The following is a 15,687-nucleotide window of genomic DNA, read 5'->3' as shown; positions in this document are numbered from 1 at the left end:
CAGTCTTTACACCTCAACCTTACTGGCAATCTTTTATCTTCACTACTTGTTTGTCTGTGTCTATTTTACTTTTATTTAAGAGCTTTTCTGTGTTATAGTATTTCCCTCACCAATTAACTGAACATAAATTTTATAGGAAACTCTGAGATTCTGGAAACTCATGGGAAAAATTAAAAAAGCCCATCCAGAAACTTCAGTGCAATCATTCTTCATTAGCAAGAGAGATGTGATATTATTGATCATAAATCAAATTTAGAATTTAGATGTGGGCAGAGGAAATGGAGGTAGAACTTATAATTTTTCCTTAAAACTATATTTAAGAAATGTTTGTATTCTGTAAAGTGGTGTCAGCATTATACTTTTCTTCTTGATTATTTAATGTCCACAAGGAAATACAAATATTAGCTATCAATTCTCTAAAATAAGATTATAAACCCATTGATGGATGTAAAGTATTCGAGTAGTACTACTATTATACTCCATATAAATACCTGAAGGCAACTCAAAGATAAAGAATGGAGAATGAATGAGAGATAAAGGGAATATCTGTATGTCATCTGAAATGCTGATAATATTAGAAGATATCAATACTTAAGTAAAATTAAGCAAATATCTCTAAAGAGATAGGGGTTAACATGTAGTAAATGGCTAGCCAACAATTTCGCTTAGCCATATTATAAATACAAAATATTATCAGAGAAAATAGGAAACCTATTATTGAGAAAATACTTAGTTCTTTAATAGGTACACTTTTGAAAATATATCTAGCATTTTAATAAATGATAACAATAATAAAAGCAACACCAGAATTATAGAGGAAGTAAAACAAAACAAAATTCAAAACAAGGAGTCTGATTTGTAAGTGCCAAAAATATATCATTGATAAAATAAGTATTTAATACACAAGCACCTGCACACATCTTACTCTCAATTGTCATTAAATATCAGTGTGAAAAGTTAAATTTTATTACAGTTGTATTTACATCCAGAGCTTCTTTACTCAAATTCCTTTTAGCTCCTTTGCTAAAACTATTTTAAGAATGAATTTAAGGGGCGCCTGGGTGGCTCAGTCGGTTAAGCGGCTGCCTTTGGCTCAGGTCATGATCCTGAGGTCCTGGGATCGAGCCCCACGTCCGGCTCCCTGCTCAGCGGAGAGCCTGCTTCTCCCTCTCCCTCTGCCTGCCACTCTGCCTACTTGTGCTCTCTATCTCTCTGTCAAATAAATAAATAAAATCTTTAAAAAAAAAAAAAAGAATGAATTTAAATTGTACTCATAACTTGGGAAATGGGAAATCAGTCTTTTTCTAGTTTGCTTATTTAGGCCTGTTGACATATACTAATGAACTGCTTTAGCAAGTTCTGGAAACCTAAACTGTCATGTCTCTAAATGTCATAGTTTTTTGTTGTTGTTGTTTTTACTTTTTATTTTTTTTAAATAACAATTCTGCAACACCCAGAATTTGGAGTAGAATTAGCTTCTTCAAAAAGTTTAAAGTTGGTACTCAGTATTTATTTAGTAGATAGACATAATTCTTTTCCTTCCAAAGACCTATACTATTAATGTATACACATAAAAATCAAGAATCTTTTCCCAAGAATCTGTTAAATGCACAGAAAAATTAGAGGTCAGATATGTTTTCTAAAGAAAGAAAAAAAAAACAGACATTAGGATTTAACAGATTTAGAATGGCTCCAATTAGCATGAACATCAGGCAACATTTTAGGGCATTAGGTTTTAGATGTAATTCACTACTTTCTTTATCACAGTTTTATTTGTACTTCTTTTATACAATATAGTTACCGTATATTCTTATTATAATTATCTATACAAGAAAACTATATAAAAAGACATCCTTTCAAAATGTGTATTCTAATAGTAGAAATCTTTTTCTAGCACAATATAAATTCTTCCCTTGACAATGGCATATATACTGCATTCTCCACATTTTTAAGGTAAACTAGTGGCAAGTGACTGTAATGCCAAGAGTTAAAGTTATGGAAAAACTGGAAGATTAACCTGTGTTTCTAGAACATAATTATTTTAACCAAAATATTTTCATATCAAAAACCATTTAAAATTACTTAATATTATAAACTGTATGAATAGTCATGATTAAGGGGAAATATTATTGACTATAAATAGATCATATATCGATTTTCTGTATTATTCAGAAACACATAAATTGCTATCAATCCTCCATTTAATCTATATGTTAACAATAATCTTAGATGAGATCAAAAGTTACAACTTCCCTTTTAAAGTCAATTTTTTACTACATACTGTTTCTTCAGAGTCCAATTTTAAACAAAAACAGGACTATTAGTGCCAGCGAATTAAAGATAAAAAATGAAATGAACAGCTTTCAGATACAGAAGACATAGAAATTTATATCTTTGTGTATATGAAATTAAAATATACCCGAGAAATATATACATCTTAGTAAATTTTCATAGGTTTGGGAAAGACAAAATTGCAGTGAAAATAATTATATCCTCAAATTTTCTATAGCCTCTCTAAAAGAATATTTCATAATGATTTTATGTTTTTCCCTAGCTATGATTCTAAGAAATAGTCAGCAAGAAAAAAAAGGAGCAACTCAGCATTAATTATATTAGAACTAACATCATTGTATTTGGCAGGTGTCCACTAACATCAAATGACCTTTGTTAATTAAGCCTAGGGAACAGATCAAATCATTGTGCTATTTTGGAAGGTTTTCTTAGCCTATTGATCTTGGCAGGCACAAGTCATTATGTCATTATATATCTTCTCAATCAATGGATAATAAAAGTACAACTATTATACAAGGTTCTTGGAAATAATGTAAAAATATCACAGATTGGGAACAACTCTTCTAATGCATCTGTGACCCATTCATCCAGATTTTTCTAAGTTCAGAGTCCCTGGATCACATTAACTCAATTGTCCCTGTTGTAGCACTGCCTTAACTGAGTTATGGCTTATGTCATATTATGTCCTTTGGTGATACAGAAAACCAAAATATGGTCTATTTAAACATCAGTTCTATATCTTTCAATAAACTGTGACCAAGAGCATTATTGTCTATCTTCTCTATTCTGAATATAAAGATTCTCATTATTCCCAAGGATTCTTACATTTTGGTTGGATTTAGTTCCAGGAAGTATTTGGTGTCTAAGATACCTAAATCTTCCTGGTATCAGACAAAAAAAAAAGTTATAAAACATTATGGATTCCTATGTTTAAATATGTGGTTTGAAAACTTAACACCAAATTTAGCGATCAAGTATAATAACCTGTGAAAAGAGGTATACCTTTCACTACTTTCAGATAAGCTTTTTTTTTTTTTTTACATCTAAATGGTTTAATGTACTTTTGTACTAGGATAATATAATAGCTACCTCAAGTATTTCAAAGGTAAATTACATATAATTCTTAAACAAAGATATGAATAAATGAATGACTATTTACTGCTTCTATTTATTGAGCACCTGGTGGGCACAAAAATCTAGCAGGCTCTGAAACTATCACAAAAGCAAATTATTAATTTGAAAATAATGATGCTTTAAAGTAGCTGGGGTACCTGGATTTAAATTCTGCTTTCCCACTTACCAACCTTATGTCCGAAAAATAAGTTCCTGAATCTTCTTCAATCCTCAATTTACTCATTGGAAAATGGGGTAATTCCACATCTACCTAACTGGGTAGTAATATTAATACATGCAAAGTTCACAGCAGAGTACCCAGCATATGTAGCTGTTTTTAATATGATGATGATTATATATTACTTATTAAATTATAAAATGTTTCTATCCATTACCTAATCTATAGCACTGTTATGGGTTGAAGTGTAACCCACAAAATTTCATATATTGAATTCCTAACCCTTAGAATGTGACCTTATTTGGAAATAAGATTTTTGCAGATGTAATTATTTAAGATGAGGTCACTTGGTTGGGCCCTTATCCATTATGACTGGAATCCTTATGGAAAGGGGGAATTTGGACAGAAAGCCACACACACAGGGAGAACACAATGTGACAATGAAGGCAGAGATCAGGGTGATGTCTCTCCAAAGCAAGGAACAGCCAAGATTACTAGCAAAACAACAGAAGCTAGGAGAGAGGGCTGGAAGATGCCCTGAGAAAGAACCAATTCCATGCACCTTGATCTCAGATTTCTAGCCACCAGAATGGAGAGAAGGTAAATTCCTGTTCAAGCCACCCAGTCTGTGGTATTTTGTTACAGCAGCCATAGAAACCAAATACCACCTCTAAATTCTGTAAGGTGGCTATTATTTTTGATAATGAGAAAACTGAAGTTCAGAGAAATGAAGTAACTTGTCCAAGGTTATAGAGCTCAAAATGGTAGACCAGAATTCAAACTCTCGTTATATTACTCCAAAACTAGGGATTTTTAAAATATACCACTGAGGGGCACCTGGGTGGCTCAGTCAGTTAAGCATCTGACTAGTGATTTCAGCTCAGGTCCTGATCTCATGTGTGGTATGATTGAGCCCTGTGTCTGGGCTCCATGCTCAGCAGGGAGTCTGTTTGAGTTTCTCTCCCTCTGCTCCTCCCCGCCTCTCTCTCTCCCTCTCTCTTCTCTCTCTCTCTCAAATAAATAAATCTTTAAAAAATATGTCACCATTGAAAAATCAGAAAAACTGGAGCACAGGTATATGTTCTTCGTATATATTTTCTGTTATCTTTAAATAGAGAGCTGCTGAAATAGTGTAATAAAAAATAATCTCATAACAGTTGACCAGTTTTAGTCAAGAAAAAGAACAAGATACACAGATTTCTACATTTTCCAATATGAGATATATAGAAAAATTAATCTACAGTGTTTTTCTGTATATTAATATAACAAATAAGTACAGAAGAACTGCAAAAGCCAAGTAGGGAAAATATATGAATGTTTTTTAGTATAATTGTGATAAGGTATATTTTTTATAGCTATATTTCATATTATTAGAGAAAATAATAAATCCATGAGCAAACAGCAAAAACACAACAACAGTATAAAAAATAAAATTCAGGCAGGCTGTAAATATGTTCTGAGATCTCTAGTAGCCAGGGAAAATAGGTAAACACCCTCAGTGACATGATTCATAGGACATGAAACATGAAAACAAGTCAGGGTTAAACATAGGTTTATCTAGTTCTGACACCTCAGAAAATTCATTCCCAAGATTACCAATGAGTTACACCTACAGATTATAACTACTCTGTCCAATAATATGTTTCTTAATAATATGGTTTTTATGTAGATTCGCAGAACAAACCAATAGCATACTGCCAAAACACTGAGATTAAAGCAAGTTATGAGATGTCAACACCTCATAGGAGTCAAATTAATAGTTCTCAGATGTTCAAGAATAAACTTTAGAAGAAAGTTGCTATGTCATATTCTCAACCTAAGGCAAAATTGATCACTTTGAATCAAAGACCAGAGAGGTCTTATATCCACTTATGAAAATAAAACCACTTGAAGGGCCTAGTGTTTCTCCATAAAATAGTGTGATGTCCGCCCGAATGCCCAGTAAAATGAGTCAATGAGGCCCCTAAGTTTGATCTAGGATCTTGATAACTGTCTTTCTCCACCCATGAAGCCATACAAAGAAAAAAAAGTCAAAAATCCATTAGGAGAGTATTTTTAGTGGGTAGCTGCTTGGAAAATAGAAGACATTTAAATGTGTAAGGCCCCCTGACAAATGGTTTTATTTTTAAGTTTATCTTAAACCACCCAATCTTTCATAAGTTAAATCATTTTGTAAGAGTATTCTATCAGAGTCACTAGTATAAAGCAGGATAGTTCTATTCTCAAAATGCTGCATGGAGGATGCACTCATCCATCTCATTCAGAAAAATCTTCAAGTCATTTGGGTACAAATTTTTTAAAAAGATGCTAAATGCATCCCTCTACTTAAAAGTATTACTTAGTCTTTCAGGTATCCATGCCTGTTCTGCTCCAGATGTCTTATCTTAACCTCTCATTTAGAAACTCTAAGTCTCAAAAATTAAAATTCATACTTATCTTTGTTCTGTCTTTGTTTTCACCATTCACACCTCTTAGCACCTACTCCTTCCCTCCTTCCCTACTCTCCATCCAGAACCAGACTTACCTCCTGTCTGAGTGATGACTTGTATGTCACTTGAAAGAGGACCATCTCCAATTGAGGTAAAAGCCAAAACTTTGACAGAATATGTTTTCTGGGGCACTAAGTTGCCAATAGTAGTGATTTGGCTGTCAGCTACATTATGCTTCATCCAGTTGTTGACGTGTTGAGTGGGATCCATTGTATAATAAACTCTGTATCCTTGGATCTGTCCATTTGGTTCTTCAGGTTCCTTCCACTGTACCAAAATGGTGGTTGAACTTAACATCCGCGCTTGTACATCCCGTGGGGCACTGGATGGTGCTTGTTCTGAGGTTTGTGTTAGCACAGGCTCGCTGGGAGGTCCCCGCCCAATGTTATTGACAGCAACAACCCTGAATTCATAATCCGAGTAGGGACTTAGTCCAGCGACACTGTAGCGTGTCGTTGCCACCCCATCAATTTCTTTGTAAGGTTCCTCAGAATTTTTAGGTTTATGTTGAATGATGTAGTAAGATACAGGCTCAGGATTCCCAGAGTCCCACGTCAATGTGATGCTTGTGGCTGTGCTCTCAGTCACTACAGGAGTTCCTGGAGGTTTGGGTAAGGCTTAGGGGGAGAAAAAAAGGACAGTGAATACCCATCAGCTCTAAGATATTACAAAGATCCATAAGCTCTACTACTGGAATAACAGAATTATGTTATCTACTGAAGATTTGATTAGATTAAATTATAACAAAAGATTGCTTTCTAAGTGGGTAGGATGTATAGTAAGATGCATAGGGGACAAATCTCCTTTTACTAAAAGCACATTAGAGCACTGTAATTTGAGGCTTGTATTCAAATCCACCAGTTATTAGCTATGTGATCCTGGATGCATTGCATAACGTCTTTTTGCTTTAGTTTTCACATGTGGAAAATGGGAAGAGCTATCACTGGATTGTATTGTACAGCTGGGTAACTGTATTTCATGAGTTTGCTGTGAAGATTAATGAACTATTCCAGTAATGCTCTCAGAATGTATCCAGCACCCTCAAAAAACATTAATTGCAATTATTACTATTATTATAACCAAGAGTTTGGCCAATTAGCCTCTTGCTTCAAGAAATACATGATATAACTAAATACCAACATTGAAAAGAACACAATTTGTAATATATTCAAATGGCATTAAATCACTATGGAAGAATAATATCCATATTGTTTTCCAGTTATAAGACATAGATAATATTACTATAATTTTAAAAAATTATCTAGGGGTGCCTGAGTGGCTCAGATGGTTAAGCATCTGCCTTTGGCTCAGTTCATGATCCTCAGGTCCTGGGATGGAGTCTGGCTCCCAGCTCAAAGAGGAGGCTGCTTCTCCCTCTCCCTCTTCCCTTCCCCTCACTCATGCTCTCTGTCTGTCTGTCTGTCTCTGTCTCAAATGAATAAATAAAATCCTAAAAAAAACAAAATAATCTAACCAAGAATTTTAAGGTAAGAAAGAATAGTAAATTTCAAATTGATTAATTTTAAATTCATGTTTTTAGTTAATATTATATTCAAAATGTTGATATTCAAAAATGTTGAACTAAATTAAAGCATATTCACAAATAACTTTTTAAAGCAGTTTACTTTCATAATATGCAGTCTATATTCAATATCAGTAATACCTGAAATTATAGCTACCACCTAACTTTTGAGAGAAAACCCAGAATGTAACACTCATATGATCAGCCCTTTTGTACTTTTTTTCCTTGTCAACATAAAGGCAAAAAAGTATAATACTCTCTAGAATGGCAGGTTTTCAAGAGTCGCAAACTTGTACTTGATTACATGTGTATCTCCAATACCTAGAATACTGCCTAGCAGTGTTAACTGAATGAACACCCAACTGAATGAATGAGTTGGGACACATCCTCACTCTCTTCCACTTGCTCTTTTTGTTGTGATTTACTTTTTTGCCTACAGGATTCACCCTTATATTTATTTATTTTTGAGGTGGAGAGGGTAGGGAATGGCAAGAGCCTGGAAAACAAAGATAAGAAGTTGAACAAGATATTACTTAATGTGACTCCTGATTTTGAATTCTTGAAGGTCTTCAGTAAACCTTCAAATATTTGAAACTGAAATAGTTATTATAAGAAAGGTGAGTCAATATTTGCATATTACTCTAAGAACTATAGAATGATTATATTTAGCCAAGGGATTTTACTGAAAATAATAATAAAAAGACATTTGAACAAATGTTCAAATATACTGGACCGACATTTTTCAAAAAGTAGATGATCCAAATTTTCCCTAGATGTGTTTCTGAATTATTAATGTAAGTAAAAATATTGCTAATTAAAGGTGTGCTTACTGAAACTTAACAGACGTTAGCTTTGCTATCACATTTATTGTACAGTATAGGTTTTGTGCCTATACTGTATGGATAAGTCTAAGTATGCTTAATACAGTTACGGATATTCAATACAACGTTACTATTTTAAATGACTAAAATGTTGACAATGGCATGTACTTTTGTTCTCATGTCACATTATTGCTTTTTATATTGCATATATTTGATATATATGCTTGGTAGGGGATATGACACCAATTACAACATGTGTGTTACATTTTTTAGGATCATACTTCCTGGAAAGCAAAGATAATTTGTGTTCATTTTTGCAGTAGTTCCAGACATTTGCAAGAACCTAAAGTCATCCTCAGTCTGACCCTTTTTACAAAAGCGTTCAAGAATTCTACAGACACTTATAAAAACAATTGGTACCCCACACACTTACTTTTGTTTTCTTTGTTTTAAAAATATTCGTGAAATCTGTAACTTCGGTTACATTTAGTGCACTTAAATAAAATAATATTTTTTGAGCACTTCATGTATTGAAGATAAGAGATAAAGTTAAAATAGAATATAATGCCACTTACAGTTTGATTTTTAAATGATAAGACCCATCAAAATTTTAAAACATCTATTATCAGATCATGTTGATTTAATTCTCTCTTTCTTTTTCTTTTGTCTTCATGGATTTGAGCATTTATTAATACTTACTTGTATTTTTCTATCATGCACTCTCACCAGAGTTCTGGGTTAATATGAAACCTGTTTGCATCAGTTCTATCATAATGGTTGACAATGTCTAACGTTTCTCAATCTGCCTGGTTAGTGCTCCGGCCCAGCGGATTGTTAAATATATTGATGATTATCATTACTTAGGCTATCAGTCCTTTTAAGAATCTCCCTACCTAGATACGTGTATTTTAAACGATACCATAGATATGATTAGACTTTGAAAACTGAACTCAGATGAATTGATTCATTTTAGAATTCCAAGTGTAGACTTTGTAGGGACATTAGTCAGGAGACTTGAATGTACCCAGACCCTCAAAGCAAAAACCATTAAGCGTACCTTTGACAGTGATCTGTGCTATTGCTTCAATGACACCCAGTGTTGACATAGCAACACAGGTGTAATTTGCTGACTGTCTCACATCATTCAGTTCTAGTACATTTCTTCCTATTGGCATATCATCTTCCGGTGTCAGATCTTCTGCCCCCAACATCCACTTCACATAAGGCATTGGTGACCCCACGGCCACACAGGTGATATTAACACTTCCACCTGGCATGATTTCATGATTAGTAGGTGGGATAGAGAATCTTGGTGGGACACGGCGAACTGGAACAAAACACAAGGGAAAATGATAAAATAAAAAGCAAGATAAAGTGGCTTGTTAAACATATGACATGCACTGTACAAACACAATTAAACAATTGAAACATATTGTGGATTTTCCAAAAACAAAACAAAGAAAAACTGTGGATAATACAGACCATACAAGTATGGTATGTGTATACACAGAAAAAAGTATTTAGTTTAGTCATTGATATCTTAGACACATTCATACAAAAGTTGATTCAGACCTACAAGGGCCCCACAAAACAAAACAAACAAAACAAAAAAACTATCTACAAACTAACAATACACAAAAATCATGCATAAGATAAACACAAAAACACATACATGCATGCATATAGCAAAGATCTTATGCATGCATGTATGTGCAGAAAAGGGGGCTGGAAGGTCACCAGCAGGTTTAAGTTGAGTATCAAAACCAACTTCAGTGCTGTGCACTTCCAATTGATGTGAATGTATGTGTGGGACCACACTGTCACATCCCAACCCTGGAAAACATCATCTAGAGGACACGAAAGTGCAATTTATTTGCTTTCAGACTCAGAGTGGATGCAGCCTCAAGACCTCCACTAACACTGGAACAGACACAGAAATATATACACATATCAATTTATGCTCACAGAAGAAGAAACAAAGCCAATGCCAGTAGAGATACTGGATTGGGTCATGCAAGGCATGCACAAGATGAAGTCTCAAGGCCCGTGCTTAGGACAATGGGGAAATGGCTGGAATCCAAGACAACAATGACAAAAGAAGAAATAACAAGGTAATGGCACTAAACATAAAGGGAGGAGGTAAAATACAGTGACTGAAACAGGGATTTAAGGGATGATAGGGCTCAAAGAAGGAATACATTAGATTAAGCTAGGTTGTCAAAGGTAAGGATTGCAAATTCAGGAAGGGAGCTGGGTATTTCACATTCAAGATTCCACTCAGTTCATATCTAAGGTAAAACGACATAGATGATGGTAACAAAATCGGGTAAGAGGTTTTTTATGCCTATGTTCAATTGGAAGGACACTGGGTCTAAAACATACAATGAAACATGACATTGAGAGAAGAGGTCATATTAAAGCAATGCAACACAGAAAAAATTACCAAGCAATTACAGTTCAGTGTTCCTGCTTCAGATAATCTGCATGTTTATGTGTGCTTAAGTACATGTGTCTTGGACAAGGAGAGGGCAAGAGACAAATAGGCTTCATCTTGGGCTCTTATTGGCAAAACATTACACCAAGAGTATTTTAGATCAAGAGGTAATCATTAGGAGCATACCTTAAATATGGATAATACAGCGATTTTTTAAATTATAAATAAGTCAATAAACAAACAACCTCATAACCCCAAGAAAATGATAAGTAAATAATTCTGTCTGTAAACTTTTTGGCTGTCATTAGGTTGAGATAAACCTCCACTGATTCGAGAGGGCTTGCTGTGATGGCCTCAGGGGTGAATGACAGGCAGAGAAGAGAGAGCTAAGCATGCCTCCTGCAGCCAATTCACAGGTTACACAAAGCAAGCAGGAGCCACGGGAGGCTCTACGATGTCAAAGAACATATCAAGAAAATAGAGGAGAGTTTAGTCTTCATGCTTGGGATTAGGGGAACAACTACAAAAGTCATTCTATGGGCAGCAGGCATCCTTGTAAGACAAAAACTAAGGTGAGGCAGGAGATGGGAAGAGTGGAGCAGGAAGGAAAGCAGGAACACTGACCGAGTTCATGGGACCTGAGAGTTAAGTGTTACCAGTTACCATGCACCCAGGCACATTCTCGCCCATCATGCACCACGGTTAGATACCAGCAGAAAGCACTGGAAGCCAGGGCCAGGGCATTCTCTGCTGAAACATACCGTTAACCAAAAGAAGACCACAATGCAGCTACATTCATTTCATTTGTATTCTTTGTTATTGGTTTAATTAAGAGTTTTGTAAGGTGGGTAAAAAGTAAAAAACACACCAACCTTCTCGCAGCTCTGAGGGATGTAGGGGGTTTGATGCAGAACACAATGAAATGAGGAAAGGAGAAAAACAAGGGAAACACAGAGAGAGTAAAAAGGCCATATCAAGGCTTTCAACTGCTACTTGAATATCTTTATTTGCTCTAGTTAATCCTTCCTACCTCAGCTGAAAACGTTACAACACCTCATGGACTAATACAGTATTAGAAACAATAGCTAGCATCATTTTGAAATTTTTCCATTGAAGAAGGTTCACATGTCTCATGCAGCAAAGGAGGTCACCATTGTAAGAAAAAAGATCAAGGGGCTTTCAAGGAATTTGGAGAAGAAATGGTTTCTTCATATTCTCCCACCCCGGACTCTAGAGAAAGATAGGAGAGGAAAACATCCCCACAGAAACAAAATTGTCTCAAATAAAAATTTCAAAATCAAGCTAGATATTTTCCTAAGGAAACCCATCTTATTGTAACTTAAAGCCCTTGCAGTCTTTAATCTATTCCCACCCCCACCCATGCCTTTTGTGGTTATTCACAGACACGTAGACTACGAATAAGAGCATTTCCATTGAACAAAAAGCTATAGGAACCAGCTTTGGAAAACTCTGGGGAAGAAGAAATACTTCTTTCTAATTGAAATGAAAGGCAGAGCCATTCATAAGCTCAAAATGTAACCATTTATATTACTTTATGAGAAAATATGAATGTAACCTTATAAGTCAATTATTGTCCCAAGGACAACTAAGATTATTTGTTAAAAATACAATCAGGGTTCCAGGGCAATTGAAAATTAAACTTTTCAGAATATTAATAACTTTTTAAAATGTGTGCAAATATATGCATAGACATATGCACATACATAAAACCACCTGTTCATAAATTTTAAAAAGTATAAAAAGAAAGGAAATATAATTGTGCTATTTGCATGGAGCACCTTTTCTTTTTGTTTGTTTTCTGTTTTGTTTTTAAGTTAGCAGCTTTATCCTTACAGCTCTGCAGCAGAGGTCTTGAAGACATAAACACTTTTATGCTTGGAGTTGCACAGAAAACTGATTAGTAGCACACCAAGCAATTATTTCAGGGTTTGGTAAGGAAACAGAAGAGAAACAGCAACGGAAAAAAAGAAGGAAAAGAAGAGAACTTCAAACAAATGCCAAGCATAGTTCAATCAATGCAGTAAAAGTAGAAACTGAGATGTAAAAATGCAAATATACTTACAAACTTCAAGCCTCAGGATAGGTTTAACTCAAAAGTCGTCATTTTTTTTTTTTAACAATAGGGTTAAGATCTTTAATTCTCTATGTACTAAAATGCTTCAGCTACTGTAATTACTAGCATTATCAGCTTGGTACCTACTGACATAACAACACAGATCTTGTGGGTCTCTCAACTCCCCCTGAGTCTTAATGAGGAAGCGATGCCAGGGTGACGTCATTCCTACCTCTGACATATAAATTGGCAGGGGCAGAATAGCGAGTGCCCGCGCTGTTGGTGGCAACACACTCATATTTTCCTTGGTCAGATTCTTCGCTCTGTTCGATCTGAAGGGCGCCTGTATGGATATAAAATATAGTGCCAAAGAGATGGTCAGAGAAGGCTTTCTCAGAGCAGAAAGCTAAACCTCTTAACAATATGAAAAGCCCTGCAAAGCGAAGGTCCGCTCAACGTCGATTCAATCTCTCGCTAAGGTGCACAGACAGAAAATGATGCGATGAGAAAAACATATACAGATTATTTTTTTTTACATCATCAATGCTAGCATAAGAAAACAATTCTCTCTTTTCCCAAGCAAGACTTCTAGTCATAATTAATATTCTCATTTCCTAGACTAATAAAATGAAGATGGGTGAGACTGCTTCAAGGAAGTATGGCTTTTAAATCAAACAAAAGATTAATTTTTGATTTTGTTTTGTTTTGTTCCATTTTGTGGTACCAAAAGTCGCGCAAAAGATAGGTACGCTCAAAAAAAACCAGGCCGGGTTTTCAAGAAAGTCTTCTGCTGAAGAAAGGCAAAAATACGCAGCAAGTACAAAAAGGCTGCACAAAGCAAAAAATTAAAATTAGTCATTATATATTATGAAAATATTACTTAAAGAAACAAAACTCCCTTAAGACACGCAGATTTTGAAGAAAAGAAAGACAGTTTGCCACGACTTACAATCATTTATTACATTTGCTGAAAAACAAAGAGCAGTTGAATTAGAAGGTTTTAAAAAAAGTTAAAAAGCACGGCCTATGCCAGCGAGAAAGAGCCAACCAACCACTGCTTGAGGACCTCGAGGCGGATCCCCTAAGACACCCATCAAAATCCACCAGTGGGATTAGCAGTGTGGTGTCACAAAGCCCCAAGAAAAATACAAAACAAGAATTCTAAAAGAAATGAACACTGAGTCAAAGTATGAAAAACCAGCAATATCACATACCACCAAGAATACTGAGCACCTTTGTTTCCATAGCCTGAAGGACAGAAGATCCAAAAATCCAGAGGCGAGTAATCCAAGAAAAAAAGAAGTGGGGGGAAAAAACATTGCTGTCAGGTCGTAGGCGAGTGGGATCAGGTGGAAAGGGGAGTCATTCTTTGACTTTTAAGACAGTAAGAGAAAAAAGAATCGAAAAACAAAAGCAAAAACCTTTTGAAAGATAAAGACAAAAAGCAGATGTTCCAGGCTGTCTTCTGCATGTCTGCCACTGTTCTCCAGACCATCTTGGCTTTGGTCCAGAACAAGAACAGCTAAGGAAGAAAAAAATGATCTTTTTTTTTTTCTCCGGTTGGACAAAAAAAAAAAAAAAAAGGAAAAAGAAGAAAAAAAAAGAAAAAAAGGAAAAAGGAAGAAGAAGAAAAGGAAAAAAAGAGGGACAGATGGTACGCTGTGACTGGTCTGTGGTCTAGAGACCTGGATATGCTTTCTTTGAAGCATATCACAACTTAAATAATCATTTCCATAAAGAAAGAAATGAACAAAACAAAGAGAAAAGGAAAAGAAAAGGAAAACTCACAATATGAGAGTCACTGATCATAACCAAACAGTACAAAGGGAAAAAATAAAGTTGATGGACATATTATTGGAATGATGTTGAAAACAGGACAAAGATGGGAGTGATGAGAGGACAGAAAGAATGAGGAAGATCATTCTGTGAACGTTAGTTCAGCACTCTTACCTCTTATTGGTGTACCACCTGGGTGGATAATATGAATGCAAATAAGATTAGAAAGAAGAAGCATTAGTACGAGAAGGAGGAGGCTAGGGCTGGGGAGAAGAATTAAATTAGATTTACAGAATTAAATAAGGTCTTAAAAGAAACTTGAATTACTATACTGGTAAAACAGGAATATATTAGATAGTATTATTAGATTACAAAAGCAAGTTGCATTATACCACAGAGGGCAAAGACCACAATAGGCATCGCTGCCTTCTCAGAGAAGCAACTGAGTTCTTAGGTCTGGGGTCATATCGGGTTAGAATCATATCTTATATGCCTCATATTCTTAAAAAAATAAATAAAAACTAAACAATACTTTTTAAAGACATAGTTTAGGAAAAATACTGGCTAATCTATTTAAGTATATATATAGATACGCATATATATATACTGTTGTAGGAAATACTAATGACTGACTAGAAACAAACACTGTTGATTGAATATCTTATGCTTCTCACTATGCTACATTTGTGTGATACAACTTGTGTACTATTTTATTTTTCTAGACAGTGTTCTTACAATAACAGTTCTGTGGATGTGTGCGTGTGCGCGCCACTACCAAGATCTGGTGTCTACACTGACAGTTAGTAAAATGCATGCCATGCATTTTATTAATAATAATAAAAATAATAATAATATTCTGGATATGGAAATTAGTGGGGGTGAAGTGCGCTTCAGAACTAAGCACTTACCAATAGATTCTGGAGATTTAAATACGGAGAGAAGAAAGACAGCATAAAAATATTATTATATTCCTTATAATTTGGTACAA

At 34.9% G+C, this 15,687-nt stretch overlaps 1 protein-coding gene across 50 annotated transcripts in view; it reads right to left on the bottom strand.

Moving 5' to 3' along the window:
• Window positions 1–15,687, bottom strand: part of PTPRD (protein tyrosine phosphatase receptor type D) — a 2,332,398-nt gene that overhangs the window by 177,250 nt on the left and 2,139,461 nt on the right. For 29 of the 50 annotated variants that reach the window (XM_032392357.1, XM_032392358.1, XM_032392356.1 and 26 more), the window contains 6 exons: window positions 15,608–15,616; window positions 14,874–14,891; window positions 13,156–13,266; window positions 11,722–11,733; window positions 9,473–9,742; window positions 6,108–6,689 (listed from right to left, as the gene is read on the bottom strand). In XM_032392357.1, the coding sequence (XP_032248248.1) occupies window positions 6,108–6,689; window positions 9,473–9,742; window positions 11,722–11,733; window positions 13,156–13,266; window positions 14,874–14,891; window positions 15,608–15,616 (1,002 nt within the window). The remainder of the gene's footprint in view (window positions 1–6,107; window positions 6,690–9,472; window positions 9,743–11,721; window positions 11,734–13,155; window positions 13,267–14,873; window positions 14,892–15,607; window positions 15,617–15,687) is intronic. The other 21 variants (XM_032392379.1, XM_032392386.1, XM_032392387.1 and 18 more) reach the window with 7 other exon arrangements.

This window comes from Phoca vitulina, unplaced genomic scaffold, assembly GCF_004348235.1.
Source record: "Phoca vitulina isolate PV1807 unplaced genomic scaffold, GSC_HSeal_1.0 scaffold67, whole genome shotgun sequence".
Classification (NCBI taxonomy): domain Eukaryota; kingdom Metazoa; phylum Chordata; class Mammalia; order Carnivora; family Phocidae; genus Phoca; species Phoca vitulina.
The sequence above is the reverse complement of the archived record's forward strand: the minus strand, read 5'-3'. Positions and strand labels throughout refer to the sequence as shown.